The following is a 21009-nucleotide window of genomic DNA, read 5'->3' on the forward strand; positions in this document are numbered from 1 at the left end:
GTTGCTTATTTTTTTTATTTTAAGGAACTATTTTCCGTATTTTTAATTTCAGCAATACTGTATGCAACATGAAATACACCTTGAAATTAAATCTACAGTATGATTTTTAGCCCTCAAAGTTGTGAGGGTGAGCTCTAGCAAATACTGTTTTTGTTCAGTGAATCGTTAGTAAAGTGGCTGTCAATTTTCAGTTAATGAATGCTGCATCTGCAGCAAACACTTGATAGGGTAATTAATTCAGGGCTTTTTGAATGAAAGTAGATGCTGCACACTGTAATTCTAGCCAACTTTTTCTTGCACTCATATCCATCATGGGCATACATGGTCACAACTTTGAGCAGCTGATGTGACAGAATCCCGAAGGCAAGCAGTGTATGCTCAAATTTGTGACAGTGCACGACCATGAGGGACATGAATGCAAGAAAAAGTGCCCAGAATTACTTGAAGAAATTACATTTCATAACATTTATTTATGCTTACCTCATTGTTACATATTTATTGTCACATTTAATACAAACCGGATTCCAAAGAAGTTGGGACACTAAACAAATTGTGAATAAAAACTGAATGCAATGATGTGGAGATGGCAAATGTCAATATTTTATTTGTAATAGAACGTAGATGACAGATCAAAACGTTTAATCCGAGTAAATGTATCATTTTAAAGGAAAAATATGTTGATTCAAAATTTCACGGTGTCAACAAATCCAAAAAAAGTTGGGACAAGTAGCAATAAGAGGCTGGAAAAAGTCAATTTGAGCATAACGAAGAGCTGGAAGACCAATAAACACTAATTAGGTCAACTGGCAACATGATTGGGTATAAAAAGAGCTTCTCAGAGTGGCAGTGTCTCTCAGAAGCCAAGATGGGTAGAGGATCACCAATTCCCACAATGTTGCGCAGAAAGATAGTGGAGCAATATCAGAAAGGTGTTACCCAGCAAAAAATAGCAAAGACTTTGCATCTATCATCATCAACTGTGCAGAACATCATCCGAAGATTCAGAGAATCTGGAACAATCTCTGTGCGTAAGGGTCAAGGCCGTAAAACCATACTGGATGCCCGTGATCTCCGGGCCCTTAAACGACATTGCACCACAAACAGGAATGCTACTGTAAAGGAAATCACAGAATGGGCTCAGGAATACTTCCAGAAACCATTGTCAGTGAACACAATCCACCGTGCCATCCGCCGTTGCCAGCTGAAACTCTACAGTGCAAAGAAGAAGCCATTTCTAAGCAAGATCCACAAGCTCAGGCGTTGTCACTGGGCCAGGGATCATTTAAAATGGATGTGGCAAAATGGAAGACTGTTCTGTGGTCAGACGAGTCACGATTAGAAGTTCTTTTTGGAAATCTGGGACGCCATGTCATCCGGACCAAAGAGGACAAGGACAACCCAAGTTGTTATCAACGCTCAGTTCAGAAGCCTGCATCTCTGATGGTATGGGGTTGCATGAGTGCGTGTGGCATGGGCAGCTTGCATGTCTGGAAAGGCACCATCAATGCAGAAAAACATATTCAGGTTCTAGAACAACATATGCTCCCATCCAGACGTCATCTCTTTCAGGGAAGACCCTGCATTTTTCAACAAGATAATGCCAGACCACATTCTGCATCAATCACAACATCATGGCTGCGTGGGAGAAGGATCCGGGTACTGAAATGGCCAGTCTGCAGTCCAGATCTTTCACCTATAGAGAACATTTGGCGCATCATAAAGAGGAAGGTGCGACAAAGAAGGCCCAAGACGATTGAAAAGTTAGAGGTCTGTATTAGACAAGAGTGGGAGAGCATTCCTATTTCTAAACTTGAGAAACTGGTCTCCTCGGTCCCCAGACGTCTGTTGAGTGTTGTAAGAAGAAAAGGAGATGCCACACAGTGGTGAAAATGGCCTTGTCCCAACTTTTTTGGGATTTGTTGACACCATGAAATTCTGAATCAACATATTTTTCCCTTAAAATGATACATTTTCTCAGTTTAAACTTTTGTTCCGTGATTTATGTTGTATTCTGAATAAAATATTAGAAGTTGGCACCTCCACATCACTGCATTCAGTTTTTATTCACGATTTGTATAGTGTCCCAACTTTTTTGGAATCCAGTTTGTAATACATTTGCATATTTGTTTACTTATTAAATTATGACGAAAATATTCCTCCAAAACAGTGATGTCTTATGAGTTGTGTGAATGAAGCAAACAAAGTAAAACACAGCATAGAAGAAAAAACACTTGAAGTAGTTATTTAAAGGGTTCCAAACATCTGTTAGTCACAAAGAACTTGTAAGCAACTCTAGCATTTGAATCTTGATTTTAACATTTCTTACCATACTGTGGTATCTAGTTGGTCAGAAGAATGCTGGAGAAAATCAAGTTGTGCAAACAGTGGAAACAGTACCTGTACCCCTCCGATGGAATGAATAGCACTTGGCACAGAATGCGTCACTTCGGCTTTTACATTCTGCAGAAAGAGAAACTAAAGTCAACTTTCACAGTCTACAATATAGTTGAAAGCATATTTATACATAATACTGTATATCAATTCAGCACAATCAATGCATAATTTTGCGATCATAACTGCATATACTGTTTGGAATCATATTCTATAATAAAATTACACACACAATTCTTAGTAATTTAACACTAGTAATTTAAATGTGTAAATATTTGTAATTTTTAAGGTAATTAAGGGCGGACTGGTGGCTCTGAGGCTAAGGATCTGAGCCGGTATCCCAAAAGTTGCCGGTTCCAATCCCCGCCACCGCCAAAAGAGATCCTGCTCTACTGGGCCCTTGAGCAAGGCCCTTAACCTTCAATTGCTCCAGGGGTGCTGTACCAATGGCTGACCCCTGCATTCTGATCCCAAGGGGTATACGAAAACTAAAATTCCTAAATACGAGAAATTGTATAAGGAGAAATAAACAAAAACAATATATAAACTTTAAAGAAACTGATCACCAAACCTGCCAACTATTTAAAGAACATACATTATTCATAGTAAACCTATATGAATGCCTATTGTAACATTGCTTAAAAAGAACAAAATATATATACACACTGTTCTACAGTATTATAAAAAGGAAAACTGAATAAGACTGAATTGCTTACATTTTTACCATGCCTAAGTCTCTAATCTTAACCAAAAAAGGTCATCCTAGTTAAAGAAAAGCAACATTAAAACTTGTAAAACAATGCTCATATACTTGAGTACTTAAAAAAAATAAAAATAAAAAAATAAGACATACTACCTGCAGCATTAGAGCATGAGGTGAATGTACAAAGATAGATGGATTGTCTTTGGGAGAAGACTCGAGGCAGAGCTGGGCATCTGTAGCTCGTGGGTTATATGTGAACGCAATGCAGTTAGACAGCTTTCCCTCATACAGCAAAAGTTTATGATGCTCAGCAAAAAGTAGGTCACTTTCTGCCTTATATTTAAAGGTACCCTTAAAATACAGAAAAAAAAAAAGAACAGTACAAAAAAGTTCAGGATCAAATTGATACAGCTGTTAGCAAAATAATCACAAAAAATATACTGTTATTTATGTTTCTTGGCATAATACAATTTTAAAAACCTGTTAAATTCTTGCACATAAAGGCCGTGGTAAGGATATTGTAACACGAGTACAAGTTTGAAATAGGCAGGCAAGGTGGCGTAGCGGTTAAGGCTTTGGACTTTAGACCTCAAACTCTGAAGTTGTGGGTTTAAATCCCACTACTGACACTGTGTGACCAAGAGAATGTCACTTCACCTGACTGTGCTTCAAATGAAAAAACAAAAGAAATGTAGCCAATTTAATGTCAAATGTTCTAAGTCACTTTGGATAAAGGGTAAGAGATAAGTAAATAAGATTACTCATGGTCTATAAAATCACTCAAAAAAATAAGAAAGTGTTCAAATACTAGCTATCAAGATGTGATCATTTAGTTTTGGATGTGCAATGCTCACATTAAAAACACACAGTACAACAAGCATCATTAGGGGCATTACACCAAAGTTATATAACTTAGAGTTTAGAAAAGAATAGAAAGAGAAATTGTGGAGAAAATGGTTTGCCATTTTGACATTAGTAGTTTTATATCATTAAAAAAAGTTTTGCACAAATGATTATTTCAACAAACTGCCCTAAAAAGTATGTAAACGCCCAAATAGACCACAAGTAAAACAAAATTGTTTTCTTGACAGAAGAAGATTTATGCCATGGTGAAATGTACTTTTTGAACAGAGGGTGATCAAAACAATACAACAATTCAGTTTGTAAAGGGAAGAAATGAGCTTGCTTACAAGGATCTACAACATAAGAAAATGTTTAGTTCGCAGGAAAATTTTGAGGGTAAAAATGCAAACCAAATGTTTAAAATTTATTTTTCTTCAATTGAATAATTCATACCTTGTAGCCTGGACCCAGCTGATAAATGGCCAAAATCTGAGCTGCGTTGAGTGCTTCACTGAAGAGGTAGACAGCGCCCATTTGACCACAAAACACTCGGTTAGCGTCAGCAGTCTCAGATGATCCCAGGAAACATTTGTCGAATGTCTTTAACATGCAAAAAAATTAAACAATTTTAAACCATATATGGATTACATTTTCCATTTAATATCTTAAAATTCATATACTACAACTATAATCCTACAAATAGCAGTTATTTGAAAAACTCACTGCTCCAGACAGAAAATTTGTCATTACTCTGTCCAGGGGTTTGGTGAGGGGGTTGACATTCTACTAATGTCAAATCATAGCCAACCTCACTCCAACATTGATCATATAATTTGATGTAAGAATCATTGTCAATAACACATCTCCTGCAAAACAGCAGAGCACACAGTCCTGATTCAGTGTTTGTGACAATATGTGATAATATTAACAGAAGCTGCTCCAACTTTTAAAAGGAGTTCTGTAAGATTTTGATAGTGTTATTCCTTTTAATGAAATGTATTCTATTAAATAACTGGCTACATGGCTCCAGAGACCCTCAACTGGTTTAAAACATTTCAGGCTATTCACAGAGAACACAACCTATTTCAGAGCACCATTAGTCTCGTTTGTAAAATTATGGCAGCACTGCGACACACTGAGTTATTATCTTCTTCTACTTCTTTTGGCTGCTCCTGTTAGGGGACACCACAGTGGATCATCTGTTTCTATATCTACCTGTCCTCTGTGTCTTGCTCTGCACACCCACCACCTCCATGTCCTGTCTCACCACATCCACAAACCCAGCCAAGGGGGATGCATAAAGCAAGTATTTCTTCATGCCGGTCCCAAGCCCGGATAAATGGGGAGGGTTATGTCAGAAAAGGCGTCCGGGTATATAATGTCGCTAGATCAATATTCAGACAACAATACAGACTTCCATACCAGCACACTGACTTTTATACTGACTTCGAGGCTCAGTGAGAGTGTAGGCGCGACACCATACACACAGCTGAATTCTGATTCAGTGCTCCACCTAGTGTCCGCGTGAGTAGTTGTGTCGCGTGCAGATACTGTACTTTTTGAGTTCAGTGGTTCACAAAGTTTTCTTTGAGATGAATATAAAAAGTGAGAATCAGTGTCGGTTTACACTGAAAGAAAACTTAATAATCCTGAAAAAAAGATGATTCCGGAAATGAATAAAAATGACGTGGCAAAAGCATTCAGAATCGCACCGCCTTCTTCATCTAACGTCTCGTTTTCATTCTGTATTTTCATTAATGCATTTCTATTAAAAAAATTTCATTTCTTTCAAACAAATTTTGTTTAACATGATGTCGTACAAATGTTTCTTTAGGCCAGCACTAAAATATTAATTATTCTGAAAACTGTGTTACTTAAGTATTCACTTTAATGGCATTTGATCTGCAGGCAGGCAGCCAGGCAGACAATAGATAGGGTAAACTAAACTGAAAGGTTAGGGTAAAAAAATGAAAAGTAATGTAATTTTTAGAGTTACACAGAAAAATCTTTTATCAGGGAACAAGTAATGGGTTAACGACATACAGTTTTACTGCAGCAATGGAATTTAATTAAGCCTTGAAAATTGATGTAAACAAACCCCACAGGCTTGATTACTTACAAGCCCTCTGTCTGATTAATAGAATTGTTGGAAAAAACCGTGTTGCAAAAATTTAAGAAACTTATTTGGACAATATTGCACTGTACTGTAGATTGCTATGATAAGGGAGAGAAAAAGACAATTAAAGGAAGACAGATCATTATAACCCATCAAAGTGTTGATCTTTCCTTTGGAGAACTTTCAAAAAAAGAAAAGGTGGCTGTGAATAGTTACCTACCCTACCAAAAGGAACTGGTGGAAACTGACAGGAATAGACTTGTCAAACCCAAAGCCACAATAGAATCACAAGACAAGTTCCTAAGAGTTAGTCTGCACACTCGCACATACACACGCATACATAAAACACAAACAATGTTGGTTATTATGACTACATATTTAGTAACCTTTTGACCTGTGGACAGACTCTACTGGTCTACAAATGGTCATGTACCAGATGGGAGAAATGAGAAAGGTGACTGCAGTCTTGAATAAGACTGACTTTCTAAAGGAGAATGTGTTGTATGCCCTGAACAGAAAACATTAATGTAACATTCTGTGCTGCAATCAAGACCCTCTGCAGTGCATTCATTTCTTCAGTTAAGTAGGTGCCATACCATGATTTTACGGATCCCGTGAAGATGGACGTTACGATGTATCTACAGAGGTTAGTGAGAATGGATGAAGAAATTAAAGCCATCTATATATTTAATTCACTAAGGCAAGACAACCATGGAAAGCACGTCGGAAGGGGCGTGGATTCACTAAGCCGCCGAAAAGTGAGACACCTATGGCGCACGCAGGAAGGAGCCACGCCCACCAACTCCAAGACCATTGGATAGGACGACAACTTGCGGGGCCACGCCCACCAACTCGGACGCGACACAGAAAAAATGGCGTCATTTATATTCGTCTGTCGTAGAGGCCACATGTAGTGCAGGTCAGGTTAATGTCATGTGCATGTCATGCACCTCCGAGCCACGTTGACTGTTCATAGAGGCATGTTTCTCGCGGAGGTGAATCGCCATATACAGCGTGTGAAACGGTTTGCGAGGTGTACCCCGTGGGATCCTTAAAACAATCCTTTACAACTGAGGTTAAGGCATAATGAAGTAAGCAGTCTTTAAAAACTGAGTTTTCGGTTACGACGCACGACCGTGTGCACCACAGCAAACTGTTTTACATGCTACATACAGCTATTTGCATCCGCAACGAACATGCGTCTTCTTAGATGCTCCTGCAGGAACATGGAAGACGTTTTCCTGCCCACCAACACTCCTTTCTCACCGGCTGGCGTCTACCTTCGCTCTCTAGGCATTCACACTGCCTGCCCATTTACCCGCACGCAAAAACTCACCGACCACCCAGTTAGTCCCTTTTGTCTGTGGTTAGAGTCCACATGCACGTCTGAGCCACGCGGCGTTTGTTATGCTGCGGGTTCACTATTGTGTTGTATTTTGCTTTCTCCAGAGTTCCATCTTTTCATTAACATACTGTTGTATTCTCACACCAACCCGTTTTAGACATCCGTGTCTTTCCAGAAGTGTTTAGCATTCAATAAATAATCATGCATGAGATTGACCGTTTGTCTACCCAGCGCAGAGAGGCGTGGGTAAGCCGTTGAACCCCATTCGGGCTGCAAGCCGTGGAATTCCCACTAAGTGTGACTCATACGCTCCCACTCATTACGTCCCTACCCTTTGTACACACCCCCCTCCCACCTCGCTACTACCGTGGTCGGGTATTTTGGTGGATTATATATAGAAAAGCAGCCAAAACCGAGGGGTATCCCATGGGGTCCTTAAAACATTCCTTTACAACTGAGGTTAAAACACAATGAAGTAAGCAGTCTTTAAAAACCGAGTTTTCGGTTACGACGCACGACTACGTGCACCATAACAAACTGTTTTACACGCTACATACAGCAATTCGCATCCGCGACAAACATGCATCTTCTTAGATGCTCCTGCACTTTGTTCACACCCCCCTCCCACCTCGCTACTACTGTGGTCGGGTGTCTTGTTTGGATTATATATAGAAAGGCAGCCAAAACCGCACAGAGCAATGAAAAGTCTAGAGTTCCATCTTTTCATTCACTTTCTGTTGTATCCTCAAACCCTCCCTTTTTAGATAACTGTGTCTTTCCAGAAGTGTTCAACCATCAATAAATAATTATGCATGACATTGAGCGTGTGTCTAGCGTTTGTTATGCCGCGGGTTCACTATTGTGTTGTATTTTGCTCTCTCCAGAGTCCAATCTTTTCATTCGCTTATTGTTGTATTCTCACACCAACCCGTTTTAGACAACAGTGTCTTTCCAGAGGTGTTTAGCATTCAATAAATAATTATGCATAACATTGAGCGTGTGTCTACCCGGCGCAGAGAGGTGTGGGTAAGCCGTTAAATCCCATTCGGGCTGCAAACTGTGGAATTCCCACTAAGTGCGACTCATACGCTCCCACTGGTTGTGTCCCAACCCTTTGTACACACACCCCTCCCACCTCACTACTACCGTGGTCGGGTGTCTTGGTGAATTATATACAGAAAAGCAGCCAAAACCACACAGAGCAATGAAACATCTACGTCAGTCACAGGTACATCTGGACTGTGTAAGGACGACGACTCAAGTGACGAGTTGGAGGTGGGCACATGAGCAGGCACTGCATACTGAACGAGAAATCAGCAGACTAGCATGACAGACGGAGCTGAATGGACGTCCTTCTCCTCTCATCCCGTTCCATACTCCGCACTGTGCACCCTAATCCCTCCTTCTGGCAGGAGAAGGCGCAAAGGCGGTCCGCCAGTTTTCAGTCACGGACGATTGTGTGTTGGTTCGTTCCATGCATTGTTACAATGTTGCTTTTCTTGCTGATTTAATACATTACCGATTTTTCAAATGTTAATTTTCTCCCTGTGCTTAAAAAATCATTAAAAAAGTGGCCTGATTATGCGGCGTATGGTACGGTGCAGGTTGGCTAGTATTGTATAAACTGAGAATGCTAAGGGTATTCTTGACAATACCCAAAATTTGTTGTGCCGTTTTCAGTTTTCACAGGTGGGCGCTACAAGAAAATTAAAGGTGTTCACTCTCTTCAAGAGGATGTTCCCCAAAGGTCTATGACCAGCACCTTGGTGTTGCAGACATTAATGGTGCAATTAGTACTATCATGTAACCAAACCAACTTCAATTCGTTATTAGTATTTCCAAATATAATCCTCATTTAATGTAAGCATTTATAAGGCACTTTTCTCAAGATGATGCAATTCACCAACCCATATAACTGGACTGGAAGAGGAAATCAGACACATTGAATGAAGCACACAGAAGGAAGTACACATTAAAATGTCATCCAAGTTCTGACTGTTAACGAGCTCACCACTTCATCACAGTGCTGCTACTGTTCTTTATTTTTCTCAAACATTGTATAAAATAAAAAAGAATTTGCAGTAAAGTTCAGTTTTAAACAAACGGAAAAAACTACACTTCAGTAGATGAATGTCATCAGACTGCAGCGACTTCCTAACAGCATCTTCATTTTTAGTATTTGCTCTTCACAGGATACAAGTCATTATACGATGTTCAATCTCCATATAAATTGCTGCAATGATCTTTCACAGTTGTGGCATTTCATTACTGACGTTCTGTGATTTTGAAAGCTCTTATCAAAATGTAGAATTTAAAGAAAGCATCTTTATCCTCATCAACAAAAATTTCTCTCCATATTTTACTTACTATTAAATGTCTGACAAAGTGTAAAGTAAAAAACCACAACAGACTGATCGTGTCATTTTGATGTGTACAGTACTAACACAGAATAAAGAAAAAATCTTTGCATCTTCCCGTAATTTACAACACATTCTGTTATTATTTAGGGTTAAATTTTAGAAAAAAAATTGTCCTTTTTTTTGCCCCCGAAGACATTTTCTCAGTCATTGATATGTCTGGGAATTAACAGCTGCTTTATTTTTGTTCAAAAATATACTGTATTTGCTCAGTCTTTTTAACCCATATGCCTTCCAGACATATACTAAACCCATTTATTCAAACTGTAGAATTTTAGAGAAAAGAAGACAAGGCACTGTAGATCTTTTAGCTAACCCAACCTGCACAGCTTTGAGATTCAAGGAAGAAACCACTGCACCAAGAGAAAAACCCACACATGGATTGGAAAAAAGAGTAAACTTCATAAACAGAATTACCAGCACTAAACACTAAGCTACCATAACACCAACTACTCCAATTACATGTATGACATAATTTGGGAACACAGTATTAATGACTCATTAGTAAAACCAATCTTCATAAAATCAATTTCCGCACGTCCTGCTTATTTGGAAGGGGATGCCCAACTTGTAAATGTTTACCTGACAATGCAGTGCATTTCATTACATTTGCTATAAAAATCAGCTACGCTTATACTTTAACTTTATTAGACTGTGCTAGATGACATCTGATGCTGCTGTTGTTACATGGCATTAAATGGTATTCTTCGGAATGACTTTCATAGAAACCTAGCATATTAATAGATCTTTCTTATAGTGTTTAAACACACTACTAATGTCAGAATATCTAAAGTTAACAAACAGGAGCATTTACCTCAATCAAATAAAACCTCATACTTACATCACTTGTGTTGACAAACCATGTGATTTCACCATATGAGGCAAGCTCCCCATTCACATAGCAGCTTATTTCACTATTCTTCCACCGGTTGTAGATATGTACGATAGTCACCATGTACCACTGAAATATAAGATATGTGACTAAGCATATAAAATGCACTCTAGTCACCATATATTTAAACAATCTATACAATTAAAAAGTTTCAAGTAATAACTTAAACACCACTCTACCTGATATCACAAAAATCTGATGAGGCCAGCACATGATTTTCTCCATAATTACAACATAAGTACAGTATATAGTATGACATTTGTAAAATATATGCAAGATGTAATACCACAGAACTTTACTTTTCAAATTTTTATCTTTAAAAACAAATCTACTAAAATTGTTTTTATAATGTAACTAAAATAAAATATTTGCACTTGCTACTTTTTAGCCTAAATTTCAACAATACATCAATTCACCTGCAACTAAGATAATTAATATTAATTCTATTATTCCTATTTTGAAGTAATAGAAACCTGCATATTCTGTTATGTAGCTTGGATGGTCTAAGGACTGGCACTCTCAACTAAAACTGAACCCAACAAAACTAGTAGTTGCTACAGACAGACATACTGGTAATAATAAAGCTATCAAAAGTAATCAATGTTTTGTTGTAATTACAGTTCAGCTGCTGCAATTACTGCATTTCAAAAATTTAAATTTTAGAAGCTAAAGCTTTGGATTGAACTCAGAATTCATAAATGTCCTTAAAAGTATTAGATTCATGTGCAAAATTGTGAACTTCTCCACAGTAGTTTGGGTGCTATTGGTATTGGCTTTAAAAACATTGAGATTAAATAAGTAGAATTCATCCAAAATCTAACAGGCTCTTGATTAAGTGCCAGTTGTCCATAAATTTCATAAAAAATGTTTAGATGTTCAAGTTACAGTTTCCACTAATTTAATTTATTTAATAGCACAAAAGGTGGCCATCTTTCCAATAATGGTCAAAGTAGCTTCTAGGGATAACAAACATGTTTTTCTGTTGAAAATTCAAAATATTTTTTTTCATGACAACAATACTTCCAAACATGTATGATACAGAGATATAGAAACAAAGAAAAAATAGGACTGCTTGACTCAATTATTAACTAGTTTATGCTGTCTGCCGCAAGATATTAATTCACTGTATCGTTGTGTTAAAATATATAAACAAGTTATATCCTAATGACACCGGTGCTTTATCACATTATTTACAAGGCGGGTTTTATCCTGGACATATTTGGGATAATCCTATTTGAGATGAGTGCGCAATTCACAATATTTAAGTGGATTACACTATCTTTTGTATAAATTTATGAAGAGAATAACTTGTCTATGGCTAAATTCCATTTTTTATTTGACATTTTAATTAGAAAGTCCTGTTTATTGCTTTAGATCAGAGCTATTCGGTTAGAAACATTTTTTAGGCAGCCCTTATGTTGATTTATGATCAATAATCATTTTTTGACAGAAAAAAAAACCCCACCCCAAGGTGAGAATCAGCCACAATCATACTGTATTTTCCCACTAAAAAGAAACCAAGCTGCTTCTTTTTCATACACCCCGTGATTGCTATCTGCCAATATGATTATCTGCCACTCTCTTGTCATTATGTCTCTCTTAACCTAAGTAGGTTCAGTAGCTAACTATTTTGACAGTAATTTGATGTGCTAAGCAGATTTCAAAATGCTGGTTTTCTAGTCTTAACAGAAATGTTTATAATGAGAACAGACTGTTTAACAATGGGGGAACAAGGGGGAAAAAAAAGTCCAGTTTCTATCAAGTCAGTGAGTCTACTGTGCAAAGACAGCATCTTTGTGAATAAGAAATAAACCCAAGCTCTAAAAACCCTATTGCAACAGGGTCAGAGGATTTTAATAACACAATTCAAAGCCTCACATTGTTTTACGGAGACTATATCAGTCTAGAATGAGCTAGAAAGAGTCACAGCAGCATCTCTCCAAGTTGCATGGATATTAGTAAGTAAAAAAGAAATAAATAAATAAATCATTCACTGACATTAAACTAGTAATGATGAGATTGTGAATAAATACATGCATGTGACTATCAAAGATGTGAATATACATAAGAAAATAAATAATGCGACAGTGTGCATCAAGAAATTTCCAATGATTCTGCCTTGAACATGGAAACCTTGTCCTAACACATCATTATTACAGATCCACTGTTACTGTATGTTCAGTAGCCTTACTGAGGGACTTTCAATATGAGGAGAAGTCTGCTGTTATGAACTATACTATAATATTATGGACTTTTGCAAAGAGAAAGCCTTTTGCATAATTATTCTTCTGAATTACATTTATTCATTAACATCATTTATGCAGCATTTTTTTCCTTTTTTACATATTTTCGGATTAAGATATGTATATTTTGTTTATTGTTTTGTTGTATTATTGTTTGATTTGCTGCAACTACTGATGAAACCAAAGCATTTAATCCTCTAAGATGGAGCATTTCAATTAAAATGAATAATCATCGCACTTTTGGTATTGTAGAAGGGTGGTCTTTTAGGATTGGAATTTCTCCAGAGGTTTATTTTCTCCAGCATCCCACTGGATGGAGCTTTTGATTTCCTCTCCTCCCTGGCTAACTGACCATAATGTTACTACTTTAAAAAGTGTTAATAGTAATTTATGTTATACTCAAATCTGTTTAAGTTTCTTCCATTTTCGTGAGGTCGCTGGAAAGGGGTGTATGGCGCTCCCAATATCTATGAAAAAGGACGAAGGTCCAAGTCTTTAGAGTCCTGGTGCTTCATGTCTTACTAAATGGTTGTGAGACATGGACGCTATCCAGTGACCCGAGACAAAGACTGGACTCCTTTGGTACTGTGTGTCTCCGGAAAATCCTTGGGTACCGTTGGTTTGACTTTGTGTTGCTCATGCAGTCCCGAATGAGGCACATTACCTGCATTGTGAGGGAGCGTCAGTTACGGCACTACGGCCATGTGGCGCGTTTTCCCAAGGGTGATCTGGCTCATAAGATCCTCATTGTTGGGGACCCATGTGGCTGAACCAGGCCAAGGGGTCGCCCACGTAACAGCTGGCTGCGGCAAATAGAGGTTCATTTCCGGAGGGTATGACTGGACCGTGTGTCTGCCTGGGGTGTTGCCAACCGGGATCCCGAGTTGTTTCGACGTGTAGTGGATGCGGCAACGCACTGTACCAGTGCATGCTCCCCAACTTGACTTGACTTACATTTTTCTGTTACTAGTATTGACAGTTTTCCTTTTTTTTTTTTTTTTATTTACCTGTTTTCTTTGTAAATGAACATATTGTAAAGCAGATTAATGTATATTTTTGGTATGAAAATGTACTACATAAATATTGTCAATTATATCTGTTTCATGGTTTTTACTATAGGTGAACTGCCCTTTCTGTTGATCAGTTTAGCCTTTGACATAGGGCGAGAAACGCAGACAGACATTCATGAGAAGCAGGAGCTCAAAGTAGAGCCGCTGCTCTTGCACATCGAAAGCAGCTAGTTAAGGTGGCTCAAGCCTCCGATTAGGATGCCTCCTGTATGCCTACTTACATACGTAAGGTGTTTTGGGCATGTCCAACCAGGAGACGACAATGGGGCAAACCAGGAAACACTGGAGAGATTATATCTCTCAGCTGGCCTAGGAAAATCTCAGCATCTCCCCAGAGGAGTTAGAGAAGGTGGCAGGGATGTATGGATCTCTTTGGAAATGTTATTCATCTCAAAAAGGTTAGACTATCCAATTCACCTAATTTCTCCAAATTAACTTCAAGTTGAGTTCGGTAAGGTCCTGAAATTACTACTGTCTACCATACTGCTTGTGTGAAGAAAAACATTTTTGCTCAAGAAACATAGCACTTACCAATAACAGATTTCTATGCGTTTGCAACTGATTTTGCAAACTGTTTTCTCTGCTGCTTAAATATGGAGAGTGAGCATTCTGGGGGTCTTGGGGTGTGTATTGTTAAATATTTCACTAGAAGAAAAAAAGAGAATGGCAACCCTGAAAGAAGAGGTACTTCTTTCCCAGGATGCTAGATAGAAAGCAACTCAAAAGATGTTAAGGATGCTTAAAAATGTGTTACCTGATACAGGGAAGCATACAATCCAGGATGGGATGGGATGGAATGGAATAAGGACAAGGATGATGCCTTTGAGAACACAGTGAATAGAATGGTTGTTTAGGCACATAGCCTCTTCTGCATAACTCAGTACTAAGGGATGCAGGAATACCAAAGACTGCTAACCGGATGACCCCAATGCAAAAGTAAAACTGTAACTGACTGTAGAGATGACCCCTGGGCATGGTGTAAAGTTATTTCAAGCTCATTGTGCCTAGAGATGAGATATGATTTGCGGGCAGTGGCTCAACTGCAAGGAGAACAAGGAACTAGATTACACTGTGCACAGAGAAGTAAGAAGTTAACTTAAATGATATCTGACAGCTAGACAAAGGGGTGAACTACTTCTCTGGGTAGAGGGGGAACAACAACTGAGAGAGTAGTCAAAACAGACTTTTGTGTTCGTTTGTTGTCTATGTTTCTAAACTTGTATATATCTGTACACATCTTGAGGCCACCCCTAACTTGTGCTTACCTATTTAATAAAGCATTCTTTGTATATTTTAGATTCTTTTGCATAATTCGAGATGATTTTTAAGTATATGTTTAAGCAAGTATTTTACTTGTACTTACAGCACTAAGAAAATACTTGTACAAGCTGAAAAGATTTTTAAGAATTAAGCTAGAAAAATCAATCGGCACACAAGTTATTTAGCACAGAATTGCAAACTTGAACATTTTTTTCCAACGGTATGAGAAATAACAATTCCATCTGTATTCATCCTGAATGTTGAGATACCTTTTGGGGCTTGAAGTCAAACTTAACACAGTGCTGGAATCCTTTCCCTTTAGATTTTAATGAGGTCACAATTAGACATCCTCCAACAAAATGTGCAGAGTATCCAAGTCCTTTACTCGTCCGGAAACTGAAAGGAAAATACCATAAGTTAACAAGATATTTGATGCAAACTCTTTATATGACATGAAACAAACAGGCTTAAGCACATGAAAATATAATATTGTATACCAGATATATTTAAATAGACACACTAAATATACACACACACATACTGTACATATATACCTGTATGTACATATACTGTACCATCAGGTCATGTCAGGTTGGGGAGAATCCACTGTTGCAACATGTTGCTGCACCCACCACATGACAAAACAGCTCGGGATCCTGATTGGCAACCTACGAGGCAGACATGCGGTTCAATTCCATTCCCCGGAAATGAGCATCTACCTGCTGCAGCCAGGTGTTACGTGGGTGTCCCCTTAACCTCGTCCAGCGGCTCAGGTCCTCAACAATGAGGATTCTGTGAGCCAGATCACACTCGGGGAATCATGCCACATGGCTGTAATGCCATAACTGATGCTACCTCAAAATGCAGGTAATGTGCCTCATTCAGGACTTCATGAGCAACTGCTCGTTTGACACAAAGTCAAAACAGCGGTACCCAAGGACTCTCCAAAGAGACACCGTACTGAAGCAGTCCAGTCCATGTCAAGTCACTGGATAGCATCCATGTCTCGAAACCATATAGCAAAACAGGAAGCACCACAACTCAAAAGATATAGACCTTTGTCCTTTTGCAGAGGTCATGGGAGCACCACATACCCCTTTCCAGCAATCTCATGACAGCCCATGCTCTCCCATTCCATTTAATGACTTCATAGGAAGAGTCACCAGTGACAGGAATATCACTGCAGAGGTAAGTAAACCTCTTGACAAGGTCAATATTCTCTCCACAGACAGAAACACTGCTGATGGTTGTAACCAAGAGGTCATTAAAGGCCTGGATCTTGCTTTTTATCCAGAACACTCACAAATCCAAACACACAGTCTCCTCGTTCAGTCTCTCGTGTGCCCCAATCAGAGCCTCCATTGACTCCGCAAAGATCATAGCATCGTCAGAAAAGTCAAGGTCAGTAAGTCTCTTCATCAACATATGCCCCACAGCCGCTGGACCTCATAACCGTGTCCAACACCCAGTCTATGCAAGCATTGAACAGAGTTTGTTTTTATATATATATATATATATAGTTTTTCACACCACTGTGTGTGTGTGTGTGTATATATATTTGCCCCCTTCCTGATTTCTTATTCTTTTGCATGTTTGTCACACAAAATGTTTCTGATCATCAAACACATTTAACCATTAGTCAAATATAACACAAGTAAACACAAAATGCAGTTTTTAAATGATGGTTTTTATTATTTAGAGAGAAAAAATCCAAACCTACATGGCCCTGTGTGAAAAAGTAATTGCCCTCTGAACCTAATAACTGGTTGGGTCACCCTTAGCAGCAATAACCGCAATCAAGCGTTTGCAATAACTTGCAATGAGTCTTTTACAGCGCTCTGGAGGAATTTTGGCCCACTCATCTTTGCAGAATTGTTGTAATTCAGCTTTATTTGAGGGTTTTCTAGCATGAATCGCCTTTTTAATGTCATCTCAATTGAATTCAGGTCAGGACTTTGACTAGGCCACTCCAAAGTCATTTTGTTTTTCTTCAGCCATTCAGAGGCGTATTTGATGGTGTGTTTTGGGTCATTGTCCTGTTGCAGCACCCAAGATCGCTTCAGCTTGAGTTGACGAACAGATGGCCGGACATTCTCCTTCAGGATTTTTTGGTAGACAGTAGAGTTCATGGTTCCATCTATCACAGCAAGCCTTCCAGGTCCTGAAGCAGCAAAACAACCCCAGACATTCACACTACCACCACCATATTTTACTGTTGGTATGATGTTCTTTTACTGAAATGCTGTGTTCCTTTTACACAAGATGTAACGGGACATTTGCCTTCCAAAAAGTTCAACTTTTGTCTCATTGGTCCACAAGGTATTTTCCCAAAAGTCTTGGCAATCATTGAGATGTTTCTTAGCAAAATTGAGACGAGCCCTAATGTTCTTTTTGCTTAACAGTGGTTTGTGTCTTGGAAATCTGCCATGCATGCCGTTTTTGCCCAGTCTCTTTCTTATGGTGGAGTCGTGAACACTGACCTTAATTGAGGCAAGTGAGGCCTGCAGTTCTTTAGACTTTGTCCTGGGGTCTTTTGTGACCTTTTGGATGAGTCGTCTCTGCGCTCTTGGGGTAATTTTGGTCGGCCGGCCACTCCTGGGAAGGTTCACCACTGTTCCATGTTTTTGCCATTTGTGGATAATGGCTCTCACTGTGGTTCGCTGGAGTCCCAAAGCTTTAGAAATGGCTTTATAACCTTTACCAGACTGATAGATCTCAATTACTTCTGTTATTTGTTCCTGAATTTCTTTGGATCTTGGCATGATGTCTAGCTTTTGAGGTGCTTTTGGTCTACTTCTCTATGTCAGGCAGCTCCTATTGAAGTGATTTCTTGATTGAAACAGGTGTGGCAGTAATCAGGCCTGAGGGTGGCTACGGAAATTGAACTCAGGTGTGATACACCACAGTTAGGTTATTTTTGAACAAGGGGGCAATTACTTTTTCACACAGGGCCATGTAGGTTTAGATTTTTTCTCCCTAAATAATAAAAACCATCATTTAAAAACTGCATTTTGTGTTTACTTGTGTTATATTTGACTAATGGTTAAATGTGTTTGATGATCAGAAACATTTTGTTTGACAAACATGCAAAAGAATAAGAAATCACATATATACACATATACATATAAATATGCACATATATATATATATATACATATACACACATATATATATATATATATATATATATATATATATATATATATATATATATATATATATATATATGTATATATATATATATATATATATGTATATACACATATACATATATATATATATACATACATATACATACATATACACATTGTGGTTGGTCTGCAAGTCAGCAAACATCCGCCACAGTGCCCTCTTCAGTTGCGAGAAGCAGATCATAGAATGTTTCATAGTTTTACTGTCAAATAATGCAAAGAGTATGCAACTCGTGTTTCGCCCTAATTCTGGGCTCATCAGGCGTAAAACACTCACAGCACCCACTCTCGGGGATCGAACCTCGGACATCAGCATCAGAGGCGAAGCCTCTTTACGTTGCGCCACGGCGTGTGGTTCGTTTATTTGACAGCATGTAGATCGGGGTAATTACATTCATGGCATTCGTAGTCTGAATCACAATCTGATTGTATGGGTGGTTACCAGGTAACACTTGTGGTTGGTCTGCAAGTCGACAGTAAAACTATGCTGCCATCACATATAGATCCATCCATTTATCTCGGTATTCACAAAATCTCCAGGAAAATATTAGGCCATTTATCTTTAAATAAAAGATTACTCAGAGCCCAGTCAAGGATCAAAACAATGACACAAGACACACAAACAAGTACAGTATATGCCAGAACTGTTGAATGTAAAATAAATAAATAAATAAATAAATATACATACACACATACATACATACATACATAAATGGCATTTTCTAAAGAACTACTCTAGGTCAGGATGATACACATATCAAGATCCTAGGGAAAGACCTGAAATGATCAGTTCACATGTGAAAACCCTGACATATTTGAGTTGAAGCAGTTCTTCAAAATTCTCCACAGCAGTAAGAGCACGTGATCTTTAACTACGGGAAACATTTTGATGCAGTTTTTGATGTTAAAATGTATGATAGTCAAATATTTAGCCTAAGAAAGAAAATAACTTTATATTTGCCAATGTTATACTGAATAACTCTGTTAAATACATTTCAAATGTATGTGATGTGTTCACTTAGAGACACTGCCAGATTTTGGACAAAGATGCTGTAACATTCACTATGTAAAATATTCAACAGTGCTAGAGGGGGGGAAAATCATTACAATGATTTCTGCTTTTGTGATGGGACATAAAATTGTATGTGACTTTACTGCACTGCCTATATTTAACTGTCTTCTCTGTAAACCACCAGTGTAAAGATCTGCATTCCTAAGCAGCAACACTGTCAACGGGATTTTCTAAACATTCTCCTATGCATTTAAACAGACGTGATAAATTATTAGCTCTATTTGGCTCATCTCCAATGAAAAGGTTCTTAGGTTGAATTTAAAGAATGTTGCAAAACCTAAAAGAAAAACATGTTAAAACCTGTTAAAATGCACGCCTTTTTGACTTTAAGTGTAACATTAAATCTATGGCAAAAGCAACACTGGTTGGTTTAAGCTTGCACTAACTAGTTAGAAAACTGTGCCGAATCCAGATTTCACAAACTTTGTTTCTTGTTTTGGTGTAGCACAATCAGATTGTTAAAGACAACTAGGTGGCTTTTGCTATTTTTCTTTGTTGTTAATTATATCTGAAGCAGAAGTTTATTTTGACAGGAAACGCATGAAATGCTAGTAAAGGTATGTTAAAGATAATAAAGGAGAATGACGCTAAAAACAACCATATTCACATTAATATGTCAGACTTTGGGGAGCTTGTGTGTAAATTAAAACAACAAGCTGGACAGCATACTCTTAGGAAAATATATGTAATTGCATTTCTTTTTTTAAATAGATCACAATTTTATTAAAATAAACTTTTAAGAAGTTTAATATCTGGACATTGTGTTCAGTAAATTAAATCACACTTCACAGAAACAAAAAATGCTTATGCAGTAATAAATACAAAACCATTTACTATATAAAAAAAATTAAAGGCATCATAAGCAAAGTTTTCTTTTTGCACAAATTGATTATTTCCCATTGTAACATCAATACAGTACGCAACAGTGGATTGCAATGTAAATAAAAAAAAAGCAATTACAACTGTCAGCTATGAGTACTTTGATATGAAAAATTGTTTATTACTAGAAGTTTTAGTAAGAGGAAAAAAGAAATAAATGCATATTTCATATTTTTAAGAACCTCTCATTTCTTTGCCATTGCAAAAATAAATATACTTTAACGAGGTGTCATTTAAACTAATCTTAATTTTATTTCAAAATAATAAAGGCTGTCTTGGGTGTGTGTATTTAGTGTATGAAATTCTAACAGAAAGTGAAAAATATTAGTCTGAAACCAGGGCGGAACAGGATTTTTTTGGGTACCTGTTGTCCATTACAGTCAGAAGGTATATAATGAAGTGAGTATCAGTTTACTGGGGAGGCAATCAAGATCCTTGTAAAACAATATTGTAAGATAGTTGCATGTTATTTGACCATTGTCAGTTTTTAGTGTAACATTTGCTGCCAGAATCTACACTCACCTAAAGGATTATTAGGAACACCTGTTCAATTTCTCATTAATGCAATTATCTAATCAACCAATCAC

General features: G+C 37.8%; 1 protein-coding gene across 6 annotated transcripts in view; it reads right to left on the reverse strand.

Moving 5' to 3' along the window:
* The window catches only part of lrba (LPS responsive beige-like anchor protein), a 792225-nt gene that overhangs the window by 687354 nt on the left and 83862 nt on the right, over positions 1 to 21009 (reverse strand). For all 6 annotated transcript variants that reach the window (XM_039750242.1, XM_039750239.1, XM_039750241.1 and 3 more), the window contains exons 6-10: positions 15550 to 15676; positions 10657 to 10776; positions 4391 to 4537; positions 3248 to 3445; positions 2327 to 2460 (exon numbers count right to left, since the gene is read on the reverse strand). In XM_039750242.1, coding sequence (XP_039606176.1) covers positions 2327 to 2460; positions 3248 to 3445; positions 4391 to 4537; positions 10657 to 10776; positions 15550 to 15676 — 726 coding nt within the window. The remainder of the gene's footprint in view (positions 1 to 2326; positions 2461 to 3247; positions 3446 to 4390; positions 4538 to 10656; positions 10777 to 15549; positions 15677 to 21009) is intronic.

The sequence above is a fragment of the Polypterus senegalus genome, chromosome 4 (genome assembly GCF_016835505.1).
Source record: "Polypterus senegalus isolate Bchr_013 chromosome 4, ASM1683550v1, whole genome shotgun sequence".
Classification (NCBI taxonomy): domain Eukaryota; kingdom Metazoa; phylum Chordata; class Cladistia; order Polypteriformes; family Polypteridae; genus Polypterus; species Polypterus senegalus.